Source organism: Sceloporus occidentalis, unplaced genomic scaffold (assembly GCF_023333645.1).
Source record: "Sceloporus occidentalis isolate IW3139 unplaced genomic scaffold, rSceOcc1.0.p SCAF_7, whole genome shotgun sequence".
Taxonomy (NCBI): Eukaryota; Metazoa; Chordata; class Lepidosauria; order Squamata; family Phrynosomatidae; genus Sceloporus; species Sceloporus occidentalis.
The window spans coordinates 17,088,732-17,116,306 of record NW_028316987.1 but is presented as its reverse complement, the minus strand read 5'-3'; the positions used below and the strand labels follow the sequence as shown (position 1 = coordinate 17,116,306).

Here is a 27,575-nt window from a genome sequence, read left to right as displayed (position 1 = left end):
CCCAATGATTGCTTAGGAACAAGACATGGAGGCAAATACAGCAAGAGGGAGGGATAGCTTCTGCAGGTCCAGCTGAATCTGCCAGAAAGGGCTAATTGGCCTTTTCAAATGTGAAGGATGTTCTGGCTCTAGTGGGTGTGTTTGTGACTGGCAAGTGTTTAACTGAAGGCTTCGATCCAGCCGCCGTGACCTCAGCAAGCAGCATCAAAGGTGCTGACAGGTCTGGACTCCATCCAACCTATGATCCATTCCAGATGTGGCCCAGAGAGTGGGAGGGAGAGCAGCCTGCTTACACAGTCTGAGCAAAATCATTTCACATACACACCCCTCTGAAAACACAAAGTGCTTTGGGGTGATGGGGATGGGAGAGAGCCATCTTGCTGGGTGGTTTCTGACTCATACATCTCTCTCTCTCTCTCTCTCTCTCTCTCTCTCTCTCACACACACACACACACACACACACACACATATGAAAGGGGAAGGGAGCTGAAAAAACACTTGGATTGGACAAAGCTGCTGTCTCCAGCCACAACGGACCTGGTCAGAGTTCGGTTCTGCTTGGCTCTCTCCTTCATTTTGTCCAAAAAGCTCCAGAGTGACCCAATGACTGCTTTCATTTCAAACTGAGGCCCAAACTGGGATAGCAACGGGTAGCTTGTGGAGGTAAGAACCAGTGTGTAATACAGTGGATACGGTCATACCTGGATCTGGGAGCCTTAGGCTAAAGCAGAATTTAAGAAAGTTCCTTTTTCGGACTGCACCTTCCACTATCCTCCTAGCCTGGCTGGAAGATTCTGGGAGCTGGAATCCAAAAATAAGTTTCCAAAACTCTGGGTTCATAAATCTTGCTTCGGCATCACATTTGTTTTTACCTTTGGCCTTGAGCCCCTAACCTATAAAATGAGGGAAGGGATTGGATAGGTTAAAAACAGATGCAACCAAGACTTCTCTCTAAAATGTTTTGCATCTTTAAAAAATCTATGAACTCCACGAGGCATCTGGCAGGGATGGGATGACTAAACATGGGTGTTAGGAGCTGGGTCACACACATATATATTTAATTTGATTCTTATCCCATCCTATTCCCAACGGCGTAAAGCCAGTAGCAACATTAGAAACAAGTAATCAAAACTCTAAGCTCAGAAAACAAAACAAAGCAACACCACACAAAACATTCACAAAACATTCTGCCCATTCCTCCCCTACTCATGGAATGCTTGTCCAAATAAAACAGCCTTAATTTGGATCCCCCCCCCCCCCCCGAGCAGGTACTCAGTCAGTCTTTAGAGCAAGATAGCCAGGGCAGGAATGTTTCACAGTTTTTGGTGTTCAGAACTGGACTTGACATGTTGAAAATATTGTCTTTGATTTTGAAAGAAACTGCAGGGCTTTAGAAAACTAGTATCATGAACACCACAGCTTGGAAGTATCTAAAGTTCCAAGCCAGTTAGGGTCCAGTATCACCAGTATCTTGAATTTAGACTGAAGCAAATTGGTAGCCAGTAGAGAGCCAGCATGGCTTAGTATTTTGAGTGCTGGACTATGACTCTGGCTGGAAGACTCCTCTTTATTCATGGGATAATGATGGGATTATTGAAACATCACACAATGTCATCTGATAATCTCTGCACAACTGCGCAAAACTGACGGGAGCATTCTGCTGTGTTCCCGTCACTTTTGCCTGTCTGAAAATATCCTATGTGGGCCTTCAATAACAAAGATGGATCAGGAGTGCTCCTAAGCTATGTACCAGCTCCTTCAGGAGGAGTGCAATCCCACCCAGGATTAGTTTCTTAACTAATTTCTAGACTTGAGAATCACCAATCCACAGACCTACCATTTATCAGGATGCAGCTTCAGTTTGTTGGAATTCATTCAGTCCATTACAGCATCCAGGCATTAATCCAGCACCTGCAGAGCCTCAGCCAACTGCAATGACAAGGAGAAACAGAACTGGGTGTCATCAGAATACTGATCGCATCCCACCCCAAACCCCCTTATGACTTCCCTCATTGACATACAGATGTTGAACAGCACGAAAGACCAAATGGAAACCTGTGACTCCCCAGAGTTTAATAGCCATGAGCTGAACAGGAATCCCATAATGCTACACTCTACAGCCAATGTCACAGATAGGACAGAACCACTGTCACACAGTACCTCCTGCTCCCTTCTGATAGAGCCGGTCCAGTAAGATACCATGATCAATGGTATGAAAAGCCACTAGAGATCCAGCCAAATCAACAGGGTAGCACATCTTTCATGTGGAGTAGTTCAGGGGCGTAGACAAGGGGGGGGGGTTCTTGGGGTCCGGACCCCCCCTTCCGTTAGAAAAATGAATGGTGCGTGCTGTTGCACCACTGCACCCAAGCCTCATTATAATGGTGGCACTTAGTCTGGACCCCCCCCCCCCTTCCTAAAATCCTAGCTACATCCCTGAGTAGTTCATCAGTCAGAGGGACTGAGGCTGATTGGGAGCTATGCCCTGGCCTAAAACCAGACTGAAATGGGTTCAGTTAATCTTCAGTAATGTAAAATCTCCCAGTACTATCTTTTTACTAAAAAAATATATGAGTGGCTGGTAATCCCTCTCCTCCCGAATTTCCGCTCTGTCTCTCATACACTCACCGATAAATGGCAACTTTTGCAACTAAATCAGGTTTCAAAAATTTGATAGACTGCTAATCCAAAAAGAAAGCCAATAAACTGCCCAAATCCTGCTAAAAATTAAAACTGTCCCCCTTAAATAAATGAGCCATTGATCAATTATAAATTATATCCAAGATAAAATAGAGTGATGCACAGTTCAATTTTTGTGTAGTGACTTTCTTCCTAAAGACAAAGGAAGATACAAGGGCTGCATCTCAACTGGAGAAATAATTCGGGTTAACACCACTTTAAATGCCGTGGCTCAAGGCTATGGAATTCTGCGAATGGTAGTTTTTTGTGGCACCAGAGATATTTTAAATGTAAGTCCATGCTTCTTGGTCATGCTTCAAATGGAGGACATTTAGAGATTCCTCCTGGACAAAAGGTTGAAATGGAGGGCAGGTCTTGGAAAAAGAGGACGTCTGGTCACCCTGCCCTCTCCTTGTATAACCTGACTGCTTAGGCAGGAGCCTTCTGGTGGAAAGAGGGCCCAAAATCATCCTTGGCTGCATCCCAACTGGAGAAATAATCTGGTTTGACACTGCTTTAACCACCATGGCTCAAGGCTCTGGGGTTACAACAAACTACCATTCCCAGAATTCTTCAGCCATGGTGGTTAAAGTGGTGTCAAACCACATTATTTCTCCAATGGGGATGTAACCAAGGAGAGTAGTTAAGGAAGCTCTGTGTGTCACAGGATAGGATAGGCAGCACTATCAGACAGACAGACAGACAGACAGACACACACACACACACACAGTATTTGTATGAGGAACCCCTGCCAACTTGTTTACATTTTTGAGGAGAACAATAAACACATTTTCCCTCTTTCCCTCTTATCTCTTCGGCCTCTCTCACTCCTTCCCTCCCTCCCCACTCCTCCTCACATTCCCTCCAAGGGGAAAATTGTCCCCACTCCACACAAGGAAGCTTTTCAAAAAGCTTCCAAAGGGTCCAAATGGTCTTCCCCCTCCTCTTGATTGCCCTGGAGGACAAAACTGGGAGGTCCCCACATATGGGGATGGGATGCTTCACTCTTTTCTGCCCTATTTGCAAGCAAACCATCCATTTGAAAATTATCCCCTGAATGTTTATGAAGCAGAGAGGGAGGTGTGTGTGTCTTCCATTGGCATCAGTTGATAGTCAGGGCTCTGATCTGGGGCCATGTGGGAAAAGATACTCCACTAAGGCCTAGCAACCCCCCCCCTTCCAATCTTCACCGATGTCATACTTCGAAGCACTTTTTGCATCACATTTGTTCATTGTGTCTTCTTAACTCCTTTCCAGGCACCAGGCAGATGAGCTGTGCAGATGTCAATGGAGCCCCAGGGCTGTCTGTCCCATGTCTGATTTTTTCACAGGAGGTGGAGGCAGCTGTGTGTGTGTGTTGTGTGTGCATGTGGGGAAGAGGCCATGTCTGTTTCCTAAAGGCTTGGCGTTGGCCTTTCTTCCCTCTGCCCAGACTGCCCAGTTTGCGTTCCCTCTCCCTTTCTCTCTCTTGAATTTCACAACCAAGCAGACAGAACTGAAGAGGACATTATTTGAGCAAAAGCCACCCTGGGCCTTGTAAAGTGGATGTGCCGTGAAGAACAGTGTGCTCTGGCTGCTAGGCAGGGTGACCTGAGGTGGCCGCCTCAGGGTTACAGAGGTCCTGGTGACTCTGGATGGGTGTGGGGAGCCAGGGTGGAGACTTGCGCCTCGCTGGGAGCAGGGCTTGATCCCGAATCTCATTTTTCACATGTCTGCTGCACTCTCGCTACCAGCTCGGTCAGAGGAAAGGAGGCGCTTCCTGTTATTCCGATTCAAATCTCAAGCTGGACACAGGAGGGAGCAGGCAGCTGTAGAGCAGAGGGGCAGGGTGAGCAAAGATGGAAGGCCAGTGCCTGCCTTTGCAGCTACTTCTGCTGGTCTTTACAGGTAAGTACATACTTTGTCAGGGGATGACAGGGACGGAGGAGCTATCTGTAGGGGATCTTTTGCTAGACAGCTGAGAGTGGCTCTGCTTCTTTAGGTGGGGAGAATGGAGGTGATCCTTACCCTGGTCAGGTTGTCTGCAGTAGGCAAAGGGGTGGCAACTTGTTAAAGAAGCTCTAGGGCAGCTAGATTCTTGAGCCTGACTTTCAGCTCTTTGGATGACCCTGTTTCTTATTTAAAATGACTCTCTCCATCCTTGCCGTCTTTCTAACACCATCTTATGGCCTCTGCATGTGCATCACGCACTTCTTTTGCTGAGTCCTGCACTATGTCTCCTGCTCACACTCACGGTAAGGCTGATGCATCATGTGTTCTTCACTAGCTGTGCACTGAAGTCCCACTGAGGCTAGTCAAAGGAAGACTAGCTTCCCAGTTCTTCATCTAATTGAGTTTTGCTTGCATTTCTCCATCCGTGACTGCCTTCTCTGTACTAAGTGGCTTTCCCAATGGTCCAATCTGACACAAAGGTTTTTGGGAGGATTTGATAAGCCCCTGGCACTCTGATCCTATCTGAGCCTGGGATAGAAGGGGCAGTGTTTAAATCTTGTAGTATGCTTTGGCTGCTTTGTTCATTTTTCAGGTTCAGTGCAATGACTCCTGAAAAGAATGAGCACTTGTGGGATCATCTCTTCAAACTTACACACCAGGGTCTTTTGGGTGGGGATTTTATGAGGTAATTTGGCACTGGGTGGGCAAGAACCATAGAGCTGAAAGAGCCCCAAAGCCTCGATTTCCTATCAGAGCCATCCACCTGATGCTCCCATCCCCAATATCCCTCTCGGAAAGAAACCCTTGTGATTCTAAACTATGGTATGCCCCTAGTAAAGAGCAGGTGCATTTAGAATTTTAGTTACAAAGCAAATATAATCAGAATGACCGCAGCAAGTAATCCAAACCCACATGTGGCACAGAGCAATTATTCTCCCGGGGGAAGGAGTCATAAAATTTCTTTCCAATCTCAGATATGGAAATTAGACATCACCTATTTTTTTTACTGCCTAAATACCCTGAAAGCAGCAGATTCTGATTTTGGAAACTAAGCAGGGTCAAATATGGTCAGAGCTTGGATGAGACACCACCATCAAACACCAGGTTGTTGTTGTTGTTGTGTGCTTTCAAGTCATTTCTGACTTATGGCAACCCTAAGGTGACCGAATTGTGGGGTTTTCTTGGCAAGATTTGTTCAGAGGTTTGTGACTGCCTTCCCTTGAGGCTGAGAGCATGCGACTTGCTCAAGGCTACCAAATGGGTTTAATGGCTGAGTGAGGAATCAAACTCTGGTCTCCAGAGTTGTAGTGCAACACACAAACCACCATGCCATGCTGGCTAGGCTGTATTTCAGAGGAAGGCAATGGTAAACCTTCTTTGAACATAGCTTATCAAGAAAACCCTGTGGTAGAGGCACCATAAGTCAAAGTTGAGGTCACATAAAAACAATGAGAAGGGTGAGGTCAAGGGCTTTCATGGCCAGCATCTATACTTTTTTGTGGGTTTTTCTGTCTATGTGGCCATGTTGTGGAAGAGTTTATTCTTGATGTTTCACCAGTATCTGTGGCAGGCATCCTCAGAGAATACTGGCATGGAAATCATGAAGCCAACGAGAAGGGTATTTAGAGTACATTCACTGAGCTGGTTAAAGCAAAGCCTACATATATGTGCCCTGTAGCATCCGGTCCCTGGGTGTAGCAGTTCTTCAAGTTCCAGAGGAAATCTGTGTAGGAGGAACCCTTCCTGCCCCATTGAGCTGCAACAGATTGATTAAGTAAAACAAAGTAAGCCATATTGGCTCATAAGAAAAATTCCAAAAAGTGCAGACAGTATTTTCATTAGGACCTAGCAAAGGTGCCCACAATTGTGGGTAATCTTTTGAAACCATGGAAGATATTTAACAAAACAAAAACCAAGCTGCAGACAGGCAGCACGGGAGAGGAGCTGGGGAAATGTAAAGGCCTAATTAATTGAATTTTTAAAAAAATGATTACAAAGAAAGAAAGAAAGAAAGAAAGAAAGAAAGAATACAATATGAGCATGGGCTAGGTATATTTGTTGATATGAACTGAGTAGAGTCTTAAAGGGAGAAAGAATTAGGGTTTAAATGGTTTAGGCTCCACTATGCCAATCCTACCTAATTCAATATAAGTAATAGCTATTTTAAAAATATATATTTTAAACAATACAATGGGGAAATCAGCCACTCTGTTTCTTGAAGAAGGGCTTCTCACACTACCTGTATGAAGCTTGATAGTTTTTTTCCCCTTGTAATAAAATAACAGACCAAGTGGTAGTGAAATTCCTGTACAATTCTGTGAAGGAGGCCAGTCAAATTGCATAATGAAAGCCACTTCTGGAAAGCTGTGGTTGCTAGTGGTTCCTATGTTAGTGGAGCAGAGAATCTGCTCTGGATTTTAGCCCAAGATGTAGAAGAGCAATCTGAGATGCTGAAATTTAGCCCCCTCTCCAAAACAAAGTTTTGATTCCTCAGATAATGCCTTTAACGTTAACCAGAAAGGTGATACTAGGTACTGTTTTTCCCCTCATTGCTGATTGAATCGTCACCTATGAGGCTTCTGGTGATAGTCAAGTCACAGTAGACCTACTGCCCCATTGAGTTTTTTGGTGGCAATGAGTCTTATCTATTTTGTTGCTGAGTACGTCAGTGAATTATGACTCTTGTCTTGGATCAGTTTTTAAACAGAGGTTAGATGGGCATCTTTCTAGACTGCTGTAAATTGTGCATTACTGCCTGGCAGGGAATTAGATTAGATGCCCCCTGTAGCCCCTTCCAACAAGATTCTATGCTTCTATGACATTATAGCAACTAGCCTCCAGGACTGTAGGCTTGTGCATGTCTATTTTTCCAAACAGTCCAAGGTGTAAACTGAAACCTGCATGAGACCCGCTGTAGACTAACCCATTTAAGTTTGCAGCTTGCCCTCCACTCCATCTTAAAAGAGTCTGTCAATGCAGATTTCATTACCTCAGCATCAAGTCAGGCTTTATTTTCCCCATATCTTTCCAGCCCTTCCTTCTGCTTTTTGTACATAATATTGCATGATGAAAAGATATGGCGATCTCAAAAGCTTGCCTGCAGTTTTGTCTTTGATTGATTCTTCCTGCCTGTTCATGGATCTGAGAGCATAACTGCCAACATTTCTCGTAGATGAAAACCTGGACACATGTGGTCAGAGTATGGTCAAGATGACAACATAGGAAAGAGGCAAGGGAAAAGATTAGAAAGGAGAGTAGAGGCAAAGGCAGATAAGAGGATGAGGTCATACCCTCCAATATGTCACAGATGAAAATTGGGACAAATATGGTCAAGCAACACGAGAATGTGCTCAAGCTAGCAAAAGTTTTTTCATGAGGAAGAACACACAAGCTAGAAGAGATTGTAGCAGTTTGCTTTTACCTGAGACTACTGGAAAGGGCACGAGTCTGCTCCCTCCTCTCCTCTCTCCTCACTGAGTCAGATGCAAACTACTTTTGCACTTTGAATTCAGTTTGCAGCAACTGAATAAGGCTGCATCTACACTGCAGAAATAATCCAGTTGGACACCAATTTAGCTGTCATGGCTCAGTGTGGTGGAATTCTGAGAGTTGTAGTTTGTTGTGGCACCAGAGCTCTGTAACAGAGAAGGCTAAATGTTTCACAAAATAACAGTTCCCAGAATTCCATAGCATTGAGCCATGGCAGTTAAAGTGATGTCAAACTGGATTATTTCTGCAGTGCGGATGTAGCCTAAGTTGAGGACGAAGAAAGGAAGTAGGAAAGATAAACTAGGACATTTTAAAAGCAACTGAAAAGTGGGATGACAGAAGATTCATTGGGACAGTTGGAGGATATGTGATTGGCTCTTGGAGGTACTGCTTGTTCGTGGATCTGTGAGCAGTTAAATCCTTGAAATAAATAAATAAATAAATAAATAAATAAATAAATAAATAAATAACAGTTGAAGATATGTTATCAGTAAATGCACATAGGAAAAGATCCAAATCTGTTCTTTTAAAGGAAAATCAGCTTGCTTGCTTACTATTGCATTTCTTAAGTTTACATCCCACCTTTCTTGTTCTGAGTTAGGTAAGAGATACTGACTGGCATCAGGCCACTTAATGAACCTTGTGTGGCTGAGTGAAGACTTGAGCCTGAAGTGTTTATCACAATGGGAGAAATTTCTCTTAATTTCGAAAGAAAAGGAAGTGGGGACAGAACGCATTCACATGAATTCACTAGTTCAGTGAATTTACGTGAATTCGAATTGTGTTCAAACTGACTTCCCATTGCCTGAAAATAGCTTGCCATTGCCTGAAATTGCGTGTGATCATCTCTCATGCAATAACGTGAAACGCCATGATTGTGTTCGGACTGACTTCCCATTGCCCGAAATTGCGTGTGATAGTTTATCACGCAATAATGTTAAACCCCATGATTGTGTTCAGATTACCATTGGATTATACTTCCAGTTTCCCTTGTCTGATAACGTCCGAAGATTGTTTAACTTCCCTATTCCAAATTGCACCTCTAATCAACCAGGATGACTAACAATACCGGTAGTTTTCACCCCGCCATGGGAGAATACTCTACAGTATTCTCCCTTTATTCCAGTGTCCCGAAGTGCAATTATGTGTTTTCTTGTACACACACACAATTTGTTTCTGCGCAGAAAAGCTTGTTGTTGTTGTTGAACTAAGGGTGGAGCGTTGTTTGCAGAATAATTCATGATCGACACTTTGGGATCTTGGTGTTATTGTTGTTGTTATTATTTTTATTATTATTAATATATCACCTTCCTCCCAGTACAGGGAGTCAAGGCTGTTAACAAAATTTAAAACAGTCCAAGTTAAAACAATATAAAACCTTAAAAATACAAAGATTAGAAAACAATCAATTTCAAAAAGTTTTTAAAATGTTGACAACAAGTGAAAATTGTGTAAAATTCTTGCTGGTTTTCCCTATGGGAATTACTGGCTATTGGAGAAATCCATTTTTGGGGCCTAAGAATGAGTTACTGTGACTATTCTTTCCATCCCTATCTAGTAGTTCACCCCAGAGATTCCAAATCTTTTTTTAATGAGGAAAAATGCCTTTTTGTTTTTGAGTTCGATAGGATTCTGTGCTCCCACAAATGTTCTAGTCACTCTGGTTCAAAATTACACACTTTCAATAGCAAAAACCCTTCAATTTCATTTCTCTTCCTTCTGTTATCTACAGTGACTATGAGGCTTGATGCTTATTCTGGAACAACGATATCTCCCAGCAATGCCAGCCTCTCTTTGGAAGGAACACCAAATGGTACAGCTCCAGACCATGAAAGGAACATAAACACAACAATCGATATTGGTGAGTTCTGTTAATGCATGATATAGAGCAAGTTTTCACTGTATTTCAAAAAAACCAGTATTCAAGGGTCATCCATTGCAAATGAATTGTGGAGGATTTTAGGGTGGGCAAATGGAAGTACTACTTCACACAGTGCATCATTAAACAATGGAATTTATTACAGCAAGATGGGATTATGGCCACAAATTTGGCTGACTGTATAAGAGACAAAATAAAAATGATGCATGAGATTACCAGTGGCTATCACTGATGATGCCTATGTGTTCAATATAATCTCCAGTGTAATCCTTAGTATTCATTGCTGAGGAATATGGGAGATGGAAGTGACACAACTGCACTCTTGTCCTGTTTTGGTGCTTGGCAGAAGCATCACATTATTCACAATGGGAACAGAATGCTGGTCTAAACAGACCCTTTGGTTTGATCCAGCACAGCTCTCTTTATGACATGAGATCTTGCGTGTTGTTAGTTTGGGGATTCTGCTACCTATTAATATGTACAGCATGTATTTCCTCTCCATCTTTGACATTATCATTATGGGAAACAGGGACGTAGCTAGGATTTTAGGAAGGGGGGGTCCAGACTAAGTGCCACCATTATAATGGGCCTTGGGTGTGGTGGCGCAGCAGCACACACCATTAATTTTTCTAATGGAGGGGGGGTCCGGACCCCAAGACACCCCCCCCCTTGGCTACGTCCCTGTGGGAAAACAGGAATTGCTATTTGGTCAGACCATTTGCTCAACTAGCACATTATCTTCTGGTAAAACACTGTCATGATGCTTCTGCACTGCAGAAATAATCTAGGTTGACACTATTTTAACTGTCATGACTCAGTGCTGTGGAATCCTGGGAATTGTAGTTTGTTGTGGCACCAGCGGTCTCTGACAGAGAGGGCTAAATGTCTCACAAAGCTACCCAGAATTCCATAACATCAAGTCATGGCAGTTAGAGTGGTGTCAACCTGGATTATTTCTGCAGTGCTGATGCAGCCTCAGTTGGTCCTAGAAAATGTACAATAAGGGCAAAAGACTGAGCCATTTCTAGTGCACCAAACTTGAGTAGTCAGATTTATATTATGGCTATAAATGTAAGTTTTCATTTGTCATGTTCTTACGCTAGAGTTACGATGAAAATATATCCCAGAATACTGTGTTTCCACCTTTAAAGCAGGAGATGCTAAGGAATAATAATACTTGTGTGCAGGGAGAGAAGTGAACTAAAAGTGAGGTAGTTCCAAGTAGCACTTCAGGAAGTTTTAGAAGCAAATGAAAAAATTCCATTGATGAAAAGATACATCTTGGAATGCGTCAGGACTAGTATATTGGCATGCTTGTTGCTTTTGTCTGACAAACTATTTTTAATGTAAATTAAAAGAAACAACAGCCTTTAATCCAATTCCATGCAGGAAGCAGGGAGGGAGTGCATCTGAGTGACCATTATAGTGCCAAACCCTGAAAACTTGGCAAGAACTTCATATTTTAAACTTGCAAGAGTCTGAACTTTTCTAAAGAATGAGTCTTCAGGAGAAGGATTTTTAGATTGGGATATTAAAGACTTTCAGTTTTTTCAACTCCCACTTGCATTTTCTTCTGTCCTTGGAGTTTATCACACTCTCCTTTGGCACAGGAAAGCGAATGAAGGGAAAGGGAAATGAAGGGGTTGTTCCCACTAGGTGAAACCCCACGTTCTGAATCGAATCCAAGGAGTGGCGTTCCTATTAGGATCCGATTTAAACCTAGAACGGTTCTAGAGCAACCCGCAATCGTCCCCACTACAAATCGAATCGTAGAGCGGGATAAAAATTTAAATCGAATTTTCCTCATTTAACGCGTGTTAAAAAAACACTAGGGTCCGACCTACGTTTTTCCCTTGATTCGAGTTAGGAACCGGAGCATTTAAATAGGAACGACAACCTTTGAAATCGGGTTAGATGGATGGGAGGAGCCGAGTGCGATGGGGCTGTCCTTGGGGGAGTTGCCCTTTCTGTCCCCATCCGTCATGGCTGTCGCCATTTTTGCTTCCCTCACCCCTTTGTCCGCTGTGGTCTTTCAATAAGAGATAAGGATTATTTTTATTTTTTATTTTAATGGTTTACAGGCGCTTAATCTCTTCAGCGCTTTAAGCGCCTGAAGTCCCGGCTGCTCAAGCGCCTGCATCTGCCGGTGGATTGCAACCTCCCCTCTGTGTGGGGAGAGCCCATTTCTAACGGAGGAGAGGCAGGAAGGGAAGGCTCCTCTCGAAGAGGCATTCCCTGCCCGCTTGGGCTCTGATCTCGCCCAGACAGGGAAGGGAAGGCTCCTTGCGAGGAGGCATCTGATCTCGCCCAGGCAAGGAAGGGCTCTGATCAATTGGGGGGGGGGGATAGAGCCTTTCTCCCTCCATTTCTCAAATGGAATCTGCCTTCTCCTCCAACCCTGGAAAGAGAATCTTTGGGAAGAGTGCTCCCTCCCTGCTTTTCCAGCAGCCTCCTTCATTGATCTCTGGGCTCTCTGAAGGGATTCTCCCTGGCTGTCTTGGGAGACATGAAGAGGGGATGCTGTCATGCAAAACCTATCCCATAGTTCCTCTGGAAAGAGCTTGGGTTTCCTAAATTCGCTTTTCCAGCAGCCTCCCCCATTGATCTCTGGGCTCTCTGAAGGGATTCTCCCTGGCTGTCTTGGGAGACATGAAGAGGGGATGCTGTCATGCAAAACCTATCCCATAGTTCCTCTGGAAAGAGCTTGGTTTTCCTAAATTCGCTTTCCTAAATTCGCTAAATTCACAAACAGTCAATGAAATGGAAACGATGCCAAAAGATAAATCGCTTCCAAATATTCCGGATTAACGTTACGTCATTCTGACGTACTATTGATTGACAGCTCCAAATAAGGTATGGAGGAGAAGAATCGCTTTATTTAAACACCGATTTCATGCCAAGTAGGAACGCTTGCAGGTAAAAACTTCGATTTAAATAACCAGATGGGAACGATGAACAAAGCGATTCGGATAGCGGGATAAGAACAGTGTTATTTTGAATCTATTTTATTAAAAACGTTGTATTTTAAATCGTTTCAAATCTTAAGTGGGAACAACCCGGAAGTCATCTGAGGCTTGCTTTCCACATGGCTGGCATGATGCAGACAATTCGCAGGCAAAATGGACATATAAATCTGGTAGTTTTGCGAATTTACTTATTTCTTGATTGACCTCACATTCATCCTGCAATCTCTTCTGATTGCATGCAGTGTCATGTGCAAAGCAGCTGCAAATTGGCCCCTAAACCTGGATGAACCTGCACTGGCCCCACTTTAAAATTCCACTTTTGCCCCGTGTGATAACATCCTATGAAAGCTCATGCTATCAACTTCTTTCTTTCAGTCAATCTCAAAGGTGCTACAAGATCTCTCTACATACTGATTCTACAGACTAACACGGCTATATCTTTGAATTCATACACCAACATTGCACACTGCGATGACCACCTATATAAAGCAAAATTAGGGGAGCCAGTGTTGTGTAGTGGTTTCAGCGTTGGACTAGGACTCCAGGAAACCAGGAATCAAATCCTTGGCTCAGCCATGGAAACCTACTGGATGACCTTGGGCAAGTCATACTCTCTCAGCCTTAGAGAAGGCAGCGTCAAACCCACTCTCAGTAATATTTACAATAACACTATGATAGAGTCATAAGTCAAGAGTTGACTAGAAGGCACACAACAACAGCAAAAAGAAATATAAGGAATGAGGGGGTGCCACACTTGGTTTGTGTAGGGTAATTTAAGTTTCCATAGGCTACAGCCTTTGCTAAGGAAACAAATCCTTCAGACACCCTGGATTCAGGCAGCATCCACACTGCAGAAATAATCCAGTCTGACACCACTATAACTGCCAGGGCTCAATGCTATGAAATGTTGGGAACTGCAGTTTTGTGAGATATCTAGTGTTCTCTTCCAGAGAGTTCTGGTGCCACAACAAACTACAGTTCCCACAATTCCATAGCACTGAGCTATGGCTGTTAAAATGTTGTGAAACTGGATTATTTCTGAAGCATGGGTGCTTCATGTCAAAATCTACTTCTTGAATTGGGCTTGAAAGTAAATGAGAAGCAAGTGAATTTTATCCAAGTTTACCGTTATTGTGAATTATAAATCATATACCTGGGAAAGGCCTAGCTGTCACTATATGGAAAATGAGGGTTATTGCCAATTATGTTTTGTTTCCTTTCTTCTCTAGATACTCTCTACAGTTACATTGCAGAATGGTGCTGGGTGCATTTTATCCACCAGATGTCCAATGTCAGCAAAGTTCACTGGTGTGAATGGAGGGCCATTAGCAGGTAATGCAGAGTTAAGCCTCATACTGGGCATGGAGTTGTGTTACATTGCATTAAGCAAAAGCTTGGGCAGTTTTACACAATTAAATATCCCCCCCCCCTATTAAAAAAAAAAAACTATTCTCAAATCTGGAATGTTAATATCTGAATTCAACATTCACCTAGTTTTTATAAAATGAAGTACATGGCCTTCCAGATGGTGTTGAATTGCAACTTGTGGCAGCCCTAGACAGCATAGTATAATGGTGATGAATGCAGGGCTGGAAAGAATATTCAAAAACATATTTAAAAATAGTTAAAAATGTGTTTCTCAAGTGCTGAAAATCTTGACGAGGAGAATCTTGGAGTGAAAAAAAATCTTTGCAGTTTGTGATGTGGTTGTTTTGTGCAGAAAACTGCTGTTTCTGTGCAGAAATTAATATCTTTATATAGCCACTGTATATTCTGTGTAGAAAATATTATAATAGAATCATAACATTGGAAGAGACCACAAAGGCCATCCAATCCAACCCCATTCTGCCATACAGGAATACACAATCAAAGCACTCCTGACAGATGACCATCTAGTCTCTGTTTAAAACCCTCCAAAGAAGGAGACTCCATCACGCTCTGAGGCAGCATATTCTATTGTCAAACAGCTCTTACTGTAAAGAAGTTCTTCCTAATGTTGAGGTGGAATCTCTTTTCCTGTAGTTTGCATCCATTAGGTCCTGGAGCTAAAAACAAGCTTGTTCCATCCTCAATATGACATCCTTTCAAATATTTAAACAGGGCTATCATATCACCTCCTAACCGTCTCTTCTTCAGGGTAAACATACCCAGATCCCTAAGTCTTGCCTCATAAGGCATGGTTTCCAAACCTTTCACTATTTTGGTCACTCTCCTCTGGAAACACTCCAGCTTCTCATCCTCCTTTTTGAACTATGGTGCCCAGAACTGGACACAGTATTCCAGGTGAGGCCTGACCAAAGCAGAGCAAAATAGTACTATTACTTCCCTCAATCTATGCTGCTTTCTGTGCAAAATAGCCCTATGTGAAATTTTTGCAGAATATACCCAAACTGTTCATAGATTTTGAAAACTCTCACAGTGGAAATAAAATTGGTAAAATTATTTGTTGCTTCTTACAAGAATGAAATTATCAAAGAATTACTTCCCAAACAGAATGCTGGGAGTTGTATTTCAACAACATTTAGAGGGTTGCACAGTTGTCACCTCTGTTTTGCCCCCTGCTTAACTGAACACTCTTGAGAAAGGAATTTGCATTGGGAAGTGTTATTCATAACTGGGAGAACATAAAGCAGTTACTTTGGCTAGCAGGATTGATTTAGGGAAAGTATGCTTTGGCAATGAGATTGCCAAGAAATGTGTTCCCTGAAGGTAGAAAGTTCAATTAAATTTTCCAGGGCAAGGTTTCCTTCCGCTAAAGACAAATCCGCCTTGATTCTGCAAGGAAAATGGCAGAATATAAATAAATCATATTATTATTATTATTATTATTAATATTATTATTATTATTATTATTATTATTAAGAACTAACTTTTCCTTTATGGATAGTTTCCATCTAATGTTCTCCTGGCAATCATCCTCTGTTTCTTCCTCCCTTTATCAATTCCACAGGCCATATTCTGGGTTGCGAAGTTGCTTGGAAAGCAATGCTGATCGACTGAACTGCAGCTTCCCCAATGCTGTGGCCGAAGAGTACATCATCTTCAGCCATCGCCTATACTTCCTCAACTGCACCCTGGAGCACCCACCCCTCCTGGACCCCCCAGAAAATATTTTGTTGCCCCTCATCATAACCCCTATCTGCCTCATTCCTTTGTTGGTCACTGTGGTGGTGTTGAAGAGCAAGGATGGTGAAACACAGGCATGAGTCTTGACCTTCATACAGCAATTTCGTAGTACCCTTGTGGTCTAGCACCTTTCAATGCTGTTACAATCCTCATCTCTTGGCCATCATGGGACTGGCCTCCACTCTTGTTCCAGAAGCACAATCTGGTGTGAGCCACTGTGCTGGAGACTTAAGCTTGAGACTGTGCATGCTAAAAATGTTGGTGTGCATAGAATGGTGCCATAGAATGCATAAAGCCAAACTTCTGACACAGAAGTAAATGTGGGCCTATGTACACAGTAGATTTGAGCCAGTTTGATACAACCTTAACTGTCATACCTGATTCTGAAGGAATTATGGGAAATGTTCAGCATTCTTGGTGAAAACTCCTAGACTCCTTACAGAATTGTTGTCTAGAGGTCTGTGCAGATAAGCCACAATAATTTAAAAAATTATAAATATGAGTTGGCCAAACATATGTAAATTCTTCTTCTTTTGACAAACAAAACTGTGAGTGCTTTTCTCTGCAGGTTTGTGTCTTCCTTTCTAGCTGCCTATCAACTCGTTGCCCCATTCCATAGAAACAAAGATTGTATTTTCATACAAGTCATGGACCTAGGTGGCTATTTCTTTCCTCCCTTTCCATTTAAATTTAGTTCTCGGACATGCTTGTTCTATGGAAAATCTCAAGAGTGTTTTGAACAAATCTGGCTTCCCTTGTGTAAATTCTCTAAGGAAGCAAAAGAGCATTTGTCCTCCACCAACAACTGCCTCTTGCTGAACGGAAACTTCACCTTCTATATCCTTTTTGTTTCATTTGAGATAGGTCCCCTTAAAAAGCAGGGATTAACTTTTAACAGGTGGGAATATCCAAGATGAACAGTGTGCAGAAAAAAGCAAAAAAGAAGGCTTCTAAACTATCTCTGAAAGTGTCTGAATTTTCATAAGCACTCCACGCAGACAAGATTCCTTCTGAACAAATTCTACCAAGAAACCCCTGTGATAAATTTGGCTTAGGGTCCCCATAAGACAGAAGCAACTTAAAAGCACACAACAACGCAACACCCATTATTCCTTATGCCCTTTTCATTGTTTCCAGTTCAGTATAACAGTGGCATTATTGATGAATACCCTCTTATTGCACTGTAATTTCTCTGTCCTGTTTCTCCAAAGAGAAGTAATATTTAATTATTGAGTTCCTGTCTTGCTTGGTAATTTTCTTTGTCTATAATAAAGCAATGTCATTTTGTTATGAATAATATAATAAAAAAAGAAAAAAGTAATCCAAGTTCCCTAGTGAGCAAGAGGAAAGACGAAGACACTACATTGTCAGCAATGTCTTTATTATAGTGGACAAGAAACAAGACAAGGCAAAAGCTGTAAGAAGGAATAATTTAGTACGTAGGTGAGCCTTGCTGAATGGGAATTCTACTCAAATAAAGAACAACTTAGCCATACAGACATTACTTACTGATAATTTAGCACCTTATCTGTAAAAATTTACCCCTAAGGTGTTTCATACTAGCTCATTATATATATATATATATATATATATATATGCGCGCCTTAGACAGTGAGTAAAGACTATTTTGTTCAGTTGAACTTTTAATAATTTCTAATGTCATTTTCTGATTTTATTGTACTAAGTTGGCTATTGTTTTATGTTATTATGACGATGTATTCTTTTAATTATTATGTAAAGGGATCTTGTAGCACTTTTGCGACTGACTGAAAGAAAGAGGCTGGTAACATGAACTTTCATAGACCTGAGCCTACTTCCTCACATGCATCTGGGGAAGTAGGCTCAAGTCTACGAAAGTTTATGTTATCAGCTGCTTTCTTTCACTTAGTCTCAAAGGTGCTTCAAGATTGCTTTGCATACTGATTATCCAGACTAACATAGATATGCCTTTTAATTATGTTTTATTGTTTTTCCCCCAAATTTTGTATATTGCCTTGAGTACCCAGTGAGCAGAGGGTGATTTATAAATGCATCCAATAACTTACATGTGTGTGTATGTGCATCTGTCTCTCTGTCTGCATGTTCTTTTGTTTAAATTCTACTTTCACTTGATCATAGAGGAACATTTCCTTTATTAACATATTACAATCGTCTGTTTTGGACAGGTAGATTTTACTAGATCATTGTAAGCAACTGTTATCAGACCCAATCCTTTGCAAACTTTCCTGAGAGGAAACGAAGCCCAATGAACACAGTGGGATTTAAGCACACATATAAAGAATTGCATTAACTTTTTTCTGAATGTATCTACAGTTGGCTCTCCATATTGACGGATTATTTGTCCATGGATTCAACCTTCCAGAGCTTGAAAATATTCAGAAAAAATATAAATTCCAAAAAACAAACCTTGGTTTTGCCATTTTATAAAGGGGCATCATTTTATTATGCCATTGTATTTGATGGGACTTGAGCTTACAAAGGTTTTGATATCCACAGGGGTCCTGGAACCAACCTGCAGTGGATACCAAGGCCTCACTGTATAACCCACTGAAATATACTATTTATTATTTATTTCTATACTGCATTTCCAAGCAAAGCCTCCCCAAGTTTACTTACTGATCACCACTTGTGGGGAAATCTCTCAAATGGTTGTTCAAGCATCTTTTTGTTTCTAATAGTCGGCTGTGCAAAAAAACATCAGCTATTCAAAGAAGCATAGTGTACATTGCAAACAAGCCCAGGAAGTCCTCATTTCAAGGAGTGGTCTATAATTTCAGGACTGTTGGGTATTTTTAATTCAAAAGGACATTTCCAAATGCTATACTCTCCTTGAGAGAAGGCTGCTATTGCCTGCAGTGGTTTTAAAAGATGGGCAAGTGTGTGCTACCATGACAGAGTCATAAAAGAGGAGGGCACACCCTCAAAAATAAGAAAAAACACCTAAAACTTCACTGACCTGGGGGTATGTCCAGGGGTGACAGAGATGCTTTGTTTTGTTTTGAAATCTGACAAAGATAAAATCTTAGTGACACTTATTTCAAGAAAAATAAAGTTGTTTCCAAGTATTATTTCTAAACGGTTCACAAAGTGGGCAAGGAAGTTGTGTCACTCGCCATCATTAATTCTATTGGAAATATTTCCATCAAGGGGCTCTGTGTTCTATGCTCATAAGTGGGTTTGATGAGAGGAAGGAACACACACTTTAAAACTGCCTCCCCTCGGTCCTGCCTCCCTTTGTTTCCAGTTTATTCCACAGGATGGGTGGATCCTTTCTTCCTTCCTCTCTGAGCATGGAATAGTATTGGCTCAGATCTTTCAGGACAATACGGGAAGCTACACACTGAGTGACCAGTTTAAAAAATCACTGAGGGGTAAAGGAAAAGAGGTTGTACCTTGTTCTCAATAGCACCCAGATAATGCAAACAGAAGTGATTCTGAGAAGAAAGGGAGCAAAGACTGATGACATTATAAAGTGAATGCAGGGACGACCAATGCACATCCATAAAATTGCATATGAGCACAGAACAGTGTTTGTAACTAACTGAAATTATCAATTAAGATGGAAAAAATTTAATGAAAAGAGATAACAATTAAATTTATTTCTATTGTAATGGTTTAAAGTTATTTCTAATCTAATGGATTTACTTAAATTGGATTTTCAGCATTAGCTTCATTGAGAATGAATCACTGAAGCATTCATTATAAATTCAGAATTAAGTTGTTAATTATTTGAAAGAAAAATGAAACCAAAGTGCCAACAAATCTTGTATTTCTCAGCTGGATCTTTAAATAATAAATATCTTTATTTTTGTGTATTTATTTAAATAAGTAAATCAATCAATAAATGCATGATTAGGGTAAGACAGTTCAGTTAATTCTAAAGATAAAGGTTTTGGGTTTTTTAAGAATAGTAACATAGCTTGAGGAAAGGATGGTTTTATTTGCATTTAGATGGTCATCATGTGTTCTTCACCAGTCAATGGACCTCAAGCGTTGGTCTTCTAGATATTTTGGACTTCAGCTCGCAGTGGCTTCAGTCAGCATAGTGAATGGTCAGGAATTCTAGGAGCTGAAGTTCAAAATCCATGGAGGAACAAAGCTTGAGAGTCACCATACTACATTAGCTACTGCAGAGAAACACCTCATCTGTTCCAGGAAACTGAATTGTAAGGTTCTTAACCCTGGGTCTTTTGGTGGGATTAATTTGGAAACCAGTAAACTAGAGAAAGGGGACATGGAAGATTGAGATGATAAGGGAAGGAGAAAGGAAAAGCAAGAGGCAAGTTTTTGATGGAGTGAATCATGAGAAATGAGGTTTTCAAACATTTAAGCAGTTGTTTCCTTCTCTTCCAAACTCAAAGCAGGAATGGGGGAGATTACATGTGCAAGTTCCTTTAGTACTCTTGGATGCAACTCATCCAGCCCTGGAGCCTTGAATTTGTTTAAAATGTATAGGTGCTCCATACATACCAGCTATTTGCTTAACTTGGGCCGCAGTCCTCTCAATGTATCCTTGATTCTGTTTTCACCAAGTTGAGCAAAAATTGAAAAAATGAAGCCGAAGAAGGAGTCAAACAGATCTGCCTCCTCTCTGTCACTCACTGGATTATCTCCATCCACTCTGTGGAGCTAACCTGCTGCTTTTTCCTTCTTCCTCTTGCTCCAGCTATAGATAAAACCCTCCCTTTATTATTTGCAGTCTTTCCCAAAAGCTTGAGCTTTTTGTCCTGAGCTTTACATCCTCTTTCTTCCTACAAATATTGTCTACTCTTTTTTTTAACTTGTTTTTGTTTTACTTGTCTTGTGATATGCCCCTTTTCCCATTTTCTATACATTGCTCTTTTGCTTCTGGTTTGCTAAAGGTGCTGGTTGTTATACAGGGTGTCCAGAAATTACCTTTACAATTTGTTTTCTATTCTAGAGATAATCCAGTGGGTGACAACTGAAACTGTAATTTTTGGATACCCTGTATTTTATTGCTTGAATAATCCCCTTTCCGCTCAAAAGACTCGCACCAATCATTCAGCAAATGTGCACCAGAAAAAGACAACTTGATTGTGTAAAACATGACCTTGGGTAAGTCACACTCTCTCAGCCTCAGAGGATGGCAATGGCAAACCCTCTCTAAAGAAACTTGCCAAGAAAACCCCATGATAGCATTGCCTTAGGGTTGCCATAAGTGAAGAACAACATGAAGGCACACAATAACAGCAACAAAAACATGAGTATGAGCTGCGTATTTATATTGTCAACACAAAAACTCCACTAAGCGTTCTTAGTACCTCTGTTTTTTTTCATACTTTGTGTAAAAACAGGAAAACTGGTGTACCTGGTGAAAACAACAGGGCCCTCTGGCGTCTGGTAAATACATTTATGGAGCATTTTTGTTATGTCTTGTTTAGAGCAGGAATGAGCTATGGTTCTCTGCAACCATCACTTTAAACTAAGACAGGGCAGCCCACACATACTTTTTCTCCCTCTAGTGGTATCCCATGCCATCCTCATGTCTATAAACAAGGTCCCTGCTTTTCACAACCAGTTAGTGAGTGAACACTCCATTCCCAAATGTCCAGGGCCTCCACATTTGAGGAGACTGAGAAAGAGTCTTAGTAGAAGGACTTCTCTGTCAGTAGATCCTGGTGAATATATCTGTCTGTGAAAGTAGTAATCAAACCAGTGCTTCTTAAAGTGACAATCCATGGACTAGTGCCATCATAAGCCGCCGCCAGCACCATCATCAGCTGCAGTATAGCATTATAATTCCTCTTTAAATGCCACATCAACATCCTCTAGACTCCTGAGGCTGCAAGTTTAGGGAGGGTTATTTGGAATTCTCAGCCAGAGGAAAACTGGTGGAAATGATAGTTTGGAGCATGCGCAAAAAAGTTATTTCCAAGCTATCAAGGGGATTTGTCCTCATCCATCTGAAATCTAAATTCGCTTTCTATCCACTTTCTTACCTAAGTAATGTGTTTTAACCCCTTGTTGTGCTCTGTGTATGATAATCATTAGCGAATTCCTTTTCCAACACTTTAACCATTTTGGGATGGAAACGCCTAGGTCACAGTGTGAAAAAAGCCCATTGTCTAGGTTGAATTTATGTAGCTTCTCCATGGTCATTATTTTTGGGGTTTTTTTATGTTCAGCAGTAAGTCTGCCTTTGCACTTTATTTATTTTATTTTATTAAAATATTTGCCCTCCACCCTATATCAAAATCTCAAGACAGGTTATAAAAAGCATTAAAACAATTGTAAGCCGCTGTGCTGAAGGGCAGGGATAAATACCATAAATAAATAAAATAAATAAGTTACACAATTTAAAACAATAAAATAATTAAATAAACAAAAACATTTAAAACTACAGTAATCAGTTAAAAACAGAGTTAAAAGATTCATTTTGGGATGGGTTAACAAAATTCAAAGGCTTTGATGATCAGCCAAGTTTTAACTTGGTGGCTAAATTATAAATGTTTGTGCCAGTCAGGCTTCCATGGGGAAGAGACTCCAGAACAGGGGTGTCATGACTGAGAAGGCCCTTTCTCCCATGTCCCAGTACAGTGTATTGTTCTCACTACTAGAATATGAGAAGGTATCCCCCAGCAGATTTTAATCCTCAAACAGGCACATGTGGAGAGATCCACTCCCTCACGTATCGAAGTCCCAAGCCATTTGCAGCTTTAAATGACATCAAAAGCACCTTGAATTCAGACTGGAAATGTATTGGCAGCCACTGCAGTTCTTTTAAGATTGGCATTATATGTTACTGCACTCAGCAGAAAAGCTGTTCCATTTTCCACTATCTGCAGCATCCAAGTCTTCTTCGAGGGCAGCCCCATGTAGAGTGCATTACAATAGTCTATGCAGGGGGTCACCAGTGCATGGACTACTCTGGCTAGGTTATGGAGCCCTGGTGGCGCAGTGGGTAAATGCCTGTACTGCAGCCATTCACTCGAAACCACAAGGTTGCGAGTTCAAGACCAGCAAAGGGGCCCAAGCTCGACTCAGGCTTGCATCCTTCCGAGGTCGCTAAAATGAGTACCCAGACTGTTGGGGGCAAATTAGCTTACTTGCTAATTAGCTTACTTGCTGTTCACCGCTATGATCTTTGGAATAGCGGTATATAAAAAAAAATGTTTGTCCAGGAAAGGCCATAGCTGGTGCATCAGTTGAAGCTGGAGCAAACCAAGTTATGACCTCCCACAGCAGTTTCATGTTGATATGGACCAGCATGGCAGTTAAGAAGGAACCCTGTGGCACCTCACAACTTAATAGTCAACGGGGTAAACAGAAATCCACCAACGCTACTGTATGGAATCATCCCTTTGGCTAGGACTGGAACAATCCTTCCTACTCCCATCCTGCAGAGCCAGTCCAATAAGATAAGATAATCAATAGTATCAAAAGCCACTGAGAGATGCAGGAAGATCAATACAGTAGCACTACCCTTCTCTTTCCCCTGGAGTAAGTAATCAGTCAGAGTAACCAAGGCAGTTTCAGTGCTGTACCCTGATCTGAAATCAGACTGAAATGGGTCCAGTTAATTTGTTTTGTCCAAGAATGCCTGACATTGCCCAGCCACCACATGCTCAAGCACCTTGCCCCAAAAAGGGATATTTGCAGTTGGGTGGCAGTTCTCATATACCTCTGGGTCCAGGGAGATCATTTCCAGAAGAAGGTGCACCACTCGCTCCTTTAAGGCAGCAGGCACCTGCTTCTAACATAATGAGGCATTTACTACTCCCTGGACCCACCCAGTCAGTCCACCGCTGCTAGATTTTATCAGCCAAGATGGGCAATGGGAGCGCTTACATGTGATGGGCTGAACTGCTTCGAGCATCTTGTTCACATCATCAGGCCTCAGTACTATGCCTCCCTCTTCCAAAGACTGCATAAGTAGGGGCATACATTCCTCCTCCCGCTGCCAAGATTCACCCAAGTACATACACAATATTAAAAACACACATATACATGCACACATACACACACACACAAAGACACTAAGGAACAAATATTAGTAAGATGCCAATGCTTCAGGTCAGTGCAGGTGTGCTATGCCAGCTTACCAATACTTCCCAAGACCAACAGCAAAGTTTGCAGAAACCAAGAGGCCAAGAGTATCAATTAGTAGAGCATTATCCCCCTCCCAGAAACATCTGCCATGCCTACCCTTTGTAAAACGCTTAGGGAGTGCTTAAGTGCACTGATAAGCGGTATAGAAATGTACTTGCTATTACTACCCTGGTACACACCTTTCACATGGGCACCTAAGGATCATGTGTGTGTTGTGTGCCTTCAAGTCATTTTCAACTTATGGCAACCTTAAGGAGAATTTATCATGGGGTTTTCTTGACAAGACTTGTTCAAAGGAGGTTTGCCATTGCCTTCTCCTAAGGTTGAGAGCCCAAGGTTACTCAGTGGGTTTCATAACCAGCTGGGAATCGAACTCTGGTCTCCAGAGTCCACACCCAAACTACTATGACACACTGGATCTCTGATGATCTTGTAGTCCCTGCCTTTCACCAAGGGACCGTAAAGTGGTTTCCTAAGAAATTTACCCAAACTCTTACTCTGAGGGATGTTACTCCAAGACCCTGAGTCTCACTCATGATCCTTCTTGCTAAATGATACAAGAAAGAGTGGTCCCTTTGTCCCTGTGTTTCCCTTGAGTGGGCACACAAAGGAGTGACCCCCTTTGAGGTCAATCCTATAAGGGGTGACTTGCCACTGGTGACCCTGCCAATATCTGCCTTTGCTTTTATATGCCCTTCCTACCCAGGAAGGTGAAGCCTTGAAAAGGAAGGCACAGGTATTTAAAATTAGCTGCTAAAATCTTCTGCAGCAGGCAGCATAATCTCAATCCTATAGGAAAAACGGGCAGCTCTAGGGAGTAGAAGCCAGCAGAGGCCTGAGGCCAAAGTCACTCCTACAGCCCAGCTCCAGATAACCCAGCTGCAACATTCACAAGGGTCAGTTGTTCCCTCAACGGTTATGAAAATGTCTAGTTTTCAAGTAAAGATTGGTTTTTAAAAGCACTGAAGTATAGGAAATGGATAAATTAGCATATTTATTAAGAGATAGACAAGATAATTTTTTTTGAGAGCTTGGAACTCTGAAAAGTATCTGAGTATCTGAAAAGAACAGAAGAGAATTTAATGTGCATAGGGTTTGAGGAGTGAGAGTTATAGTAGCTGATTATAAGGACTGAATATAGTTATTATCTTTTGTTTTGTAAATGGATATAAGTATAATTTGACAGATACTGGTATTTCTAGTGGTTTTAGAGTTTAGAAATCATTCAGTGAAAAGGATATGTTTGTTTAAGTGAGAGGGAGTAATAATGATATATAGTGCTATATACTTTTAGTTGGTATAAGTTGGAAGTCTTTTTAAAATGTGCTTAATGTTATGTTTGCTTAGTATGGGTTTTCTTATGAGTGGTTTTGTTTCTGTTTTGTTCTTTCTGCTTTGTTTGTCACTGTTTCTTTTTTAACTGAAAAAAAGATATTTTTTACAAAAAGGAAAGGAAAATGTCTAGTTCTAGAACTTTATACATGTGCCTATTTTATAAACCCATCAAGGGAACATACACAGGAAAATAGTGTCTCCTGCCAATCATAAAGAACATATACATTATCACCCTTTCCAAGGACTTAGGTGAACACACAGCAGCCAGTATGAATTTTGATTTCTTGCCAACTCATGGAGGAAATTATAGAAGCGTTACAGTATGCTCTCTTTTCCTGAGGCACAGGAGAGCTACGATCATGGGTTATAGCACTATGATTCCATTCTAACTGCCATGACAACATCCTATGGAATTCTGGGATTTGTAGTTTGGTGGTGAGGCATTAATGGTCTCTGGCTCAGATTCTAAATGCCTCTCCCCAAACTACAAATGCCAGAATTTAGGACTGCACAGGGTTCAGTACTATGGATAGCTCCTTTGGTCATACTGGGCCCAAACAGACAGGCCAAAATAAAGCTGCTTCGGGTCACTTTGGAGGTATGCTGTTTAAATGACACTCGCATGTTAAGAGGCCAGAAGCTGAACCAAAGCTGTGCTCTAGTCCTTAGGGCTGGAGCGTGGCTTTGGTGTGGCTTCCAGCCTCTTAGGGCTCATGCAGCATTTAAACAGCATACTTCCAAAGTGACCCAAAGCAACTTTATTTTGGCCTGTCTGTTCGGGCCCACTGTTGACCAGATTAAAACCTACCATGCATTGGGAGATCTAGTCTGTACCACCTCAAATGTGTTCTGTCGGAGATGCACTCAGAAGAGATGGATGGTTCAGTGAAGACATGTAAAGACAGAAAATATTTGACAATGAGTATGGTGAGAACCGACAAACCATGATAAGTGGAAGACAACATTACTATGCTGTGCAACTCACACAAAGGACTTTGGCAACCAATTTACACAACTCTAGACTCTCCCTGCCCCTTTTTTTCCTGTAAGAGCCCCCTCCCCAAATCTAATAGATTCACAATCCTGTTATGCTCAAGAGGTGATTTTTGCTAACACTGCATTGCTTCATCAATTTAATCCTATCACGCAGATGCAAAATGTCCAACAGCTACAACAGGGGAGAGGTGAGGGCAAGGTAACCCCTCTTGGATATGGTACAGGTATGTTGCTACAACACAGAGAATACTATGCATGCCCTGTTTAGGAATATGTCTCACCCTGTTCCTTTGATGATGGCAATTTTATCATCAGTCACTGTATCAAATGTTCAAATCAATTACAGATTTGTGACTCTAAGTCATGACGTAGCTTCCATTGCAATCCAGAGCTCAGAATAAAACCTGATGGTAAACTAGAGGGCAAAGCTCAAAACTGAAATTACTGGCACTGAAGATAAGCGTGGAATCTGATCTCTGGACTGCCATCCATACTTCTTCCTCATCTGAGAGACATGGTACAAACAACCTACATAGTGTCTGTGTATGTCTTCTCAGACTTGAGGGTGCAGAAGCATAATTCCTCACACTGAAATTACACAGAGCTTGCTGTGATTCCATGCAGAATTATGCAGAAGGTTTGGTTCATCCTTTGTCACAGATAATTTCTGTACCCTTTGCTAAATCACACATTATCTTCACCTGTAGACATCTGGGATAAAGGAGATAGATTCCCTGTGGGATATAAGCATCTCTTTTTCTTTTTCTTTATGAGTATACCCATCTTGAGGAAGTCCTCTATGATACCAAGACATCTTTTGTTTTAAATATGAATAGGCTCAATGAAAGATACTTGCAGAGTTTCAGCTTAAATAATTTAAGCCCCAACATCTATGGCTCTTCCTTTTTATTCAGAAATGCATTTTGATTCTGTGTTAGTGGAACAAGCCTGATGCTGGTAAAGAACTGGAGGCAAAAGTACAGAAAACCAAGAAGCTCTACTCTGAGAAAGGGTGCTCTTTTCAGGACCAAGGCAATCTGTGTATGGGAAGGTAAAATGGAACTGCTTTAAGCTGAGATACTCCTCCAGCTCAGCTTGGTCAT

General features: G+C 41.6%; 1 protein-coding gene across 1 annotated transcript; it reads left to right on the top strand.

The window, feature by feature from the left end:
- The first annotated feature begins 580 nt into the window (after positions 1 to 580).
- RAMP2 (receptor activity modifying protein 2) lies at positions 581 to 18,115 on the top strand. Its single transcript, XM_089532181.1, has 5 exons — positions 581 to 663; positions 4,413 to 4,566; positions 9,833 to 9,961; positions 14,175 to 14,277; positions 15,896 to 18,115. The coding sequence occupies exons 2-5, from the start codon at positions 4,518 to 4,520 to the stop codon at positions 16,149 to 16,151; spliced, it is 537 nt and encodes a 178-aa protein (XP_089388307.1). The 5' UTR covers positions 581 to 663; positions 4,413 to 4,517; the 3' UTR covers positions 16,152 to 18,115.
- The last annotated feature ends 9,460 nt before the right edge of the window (positions 18,116 to 27,575 follow it).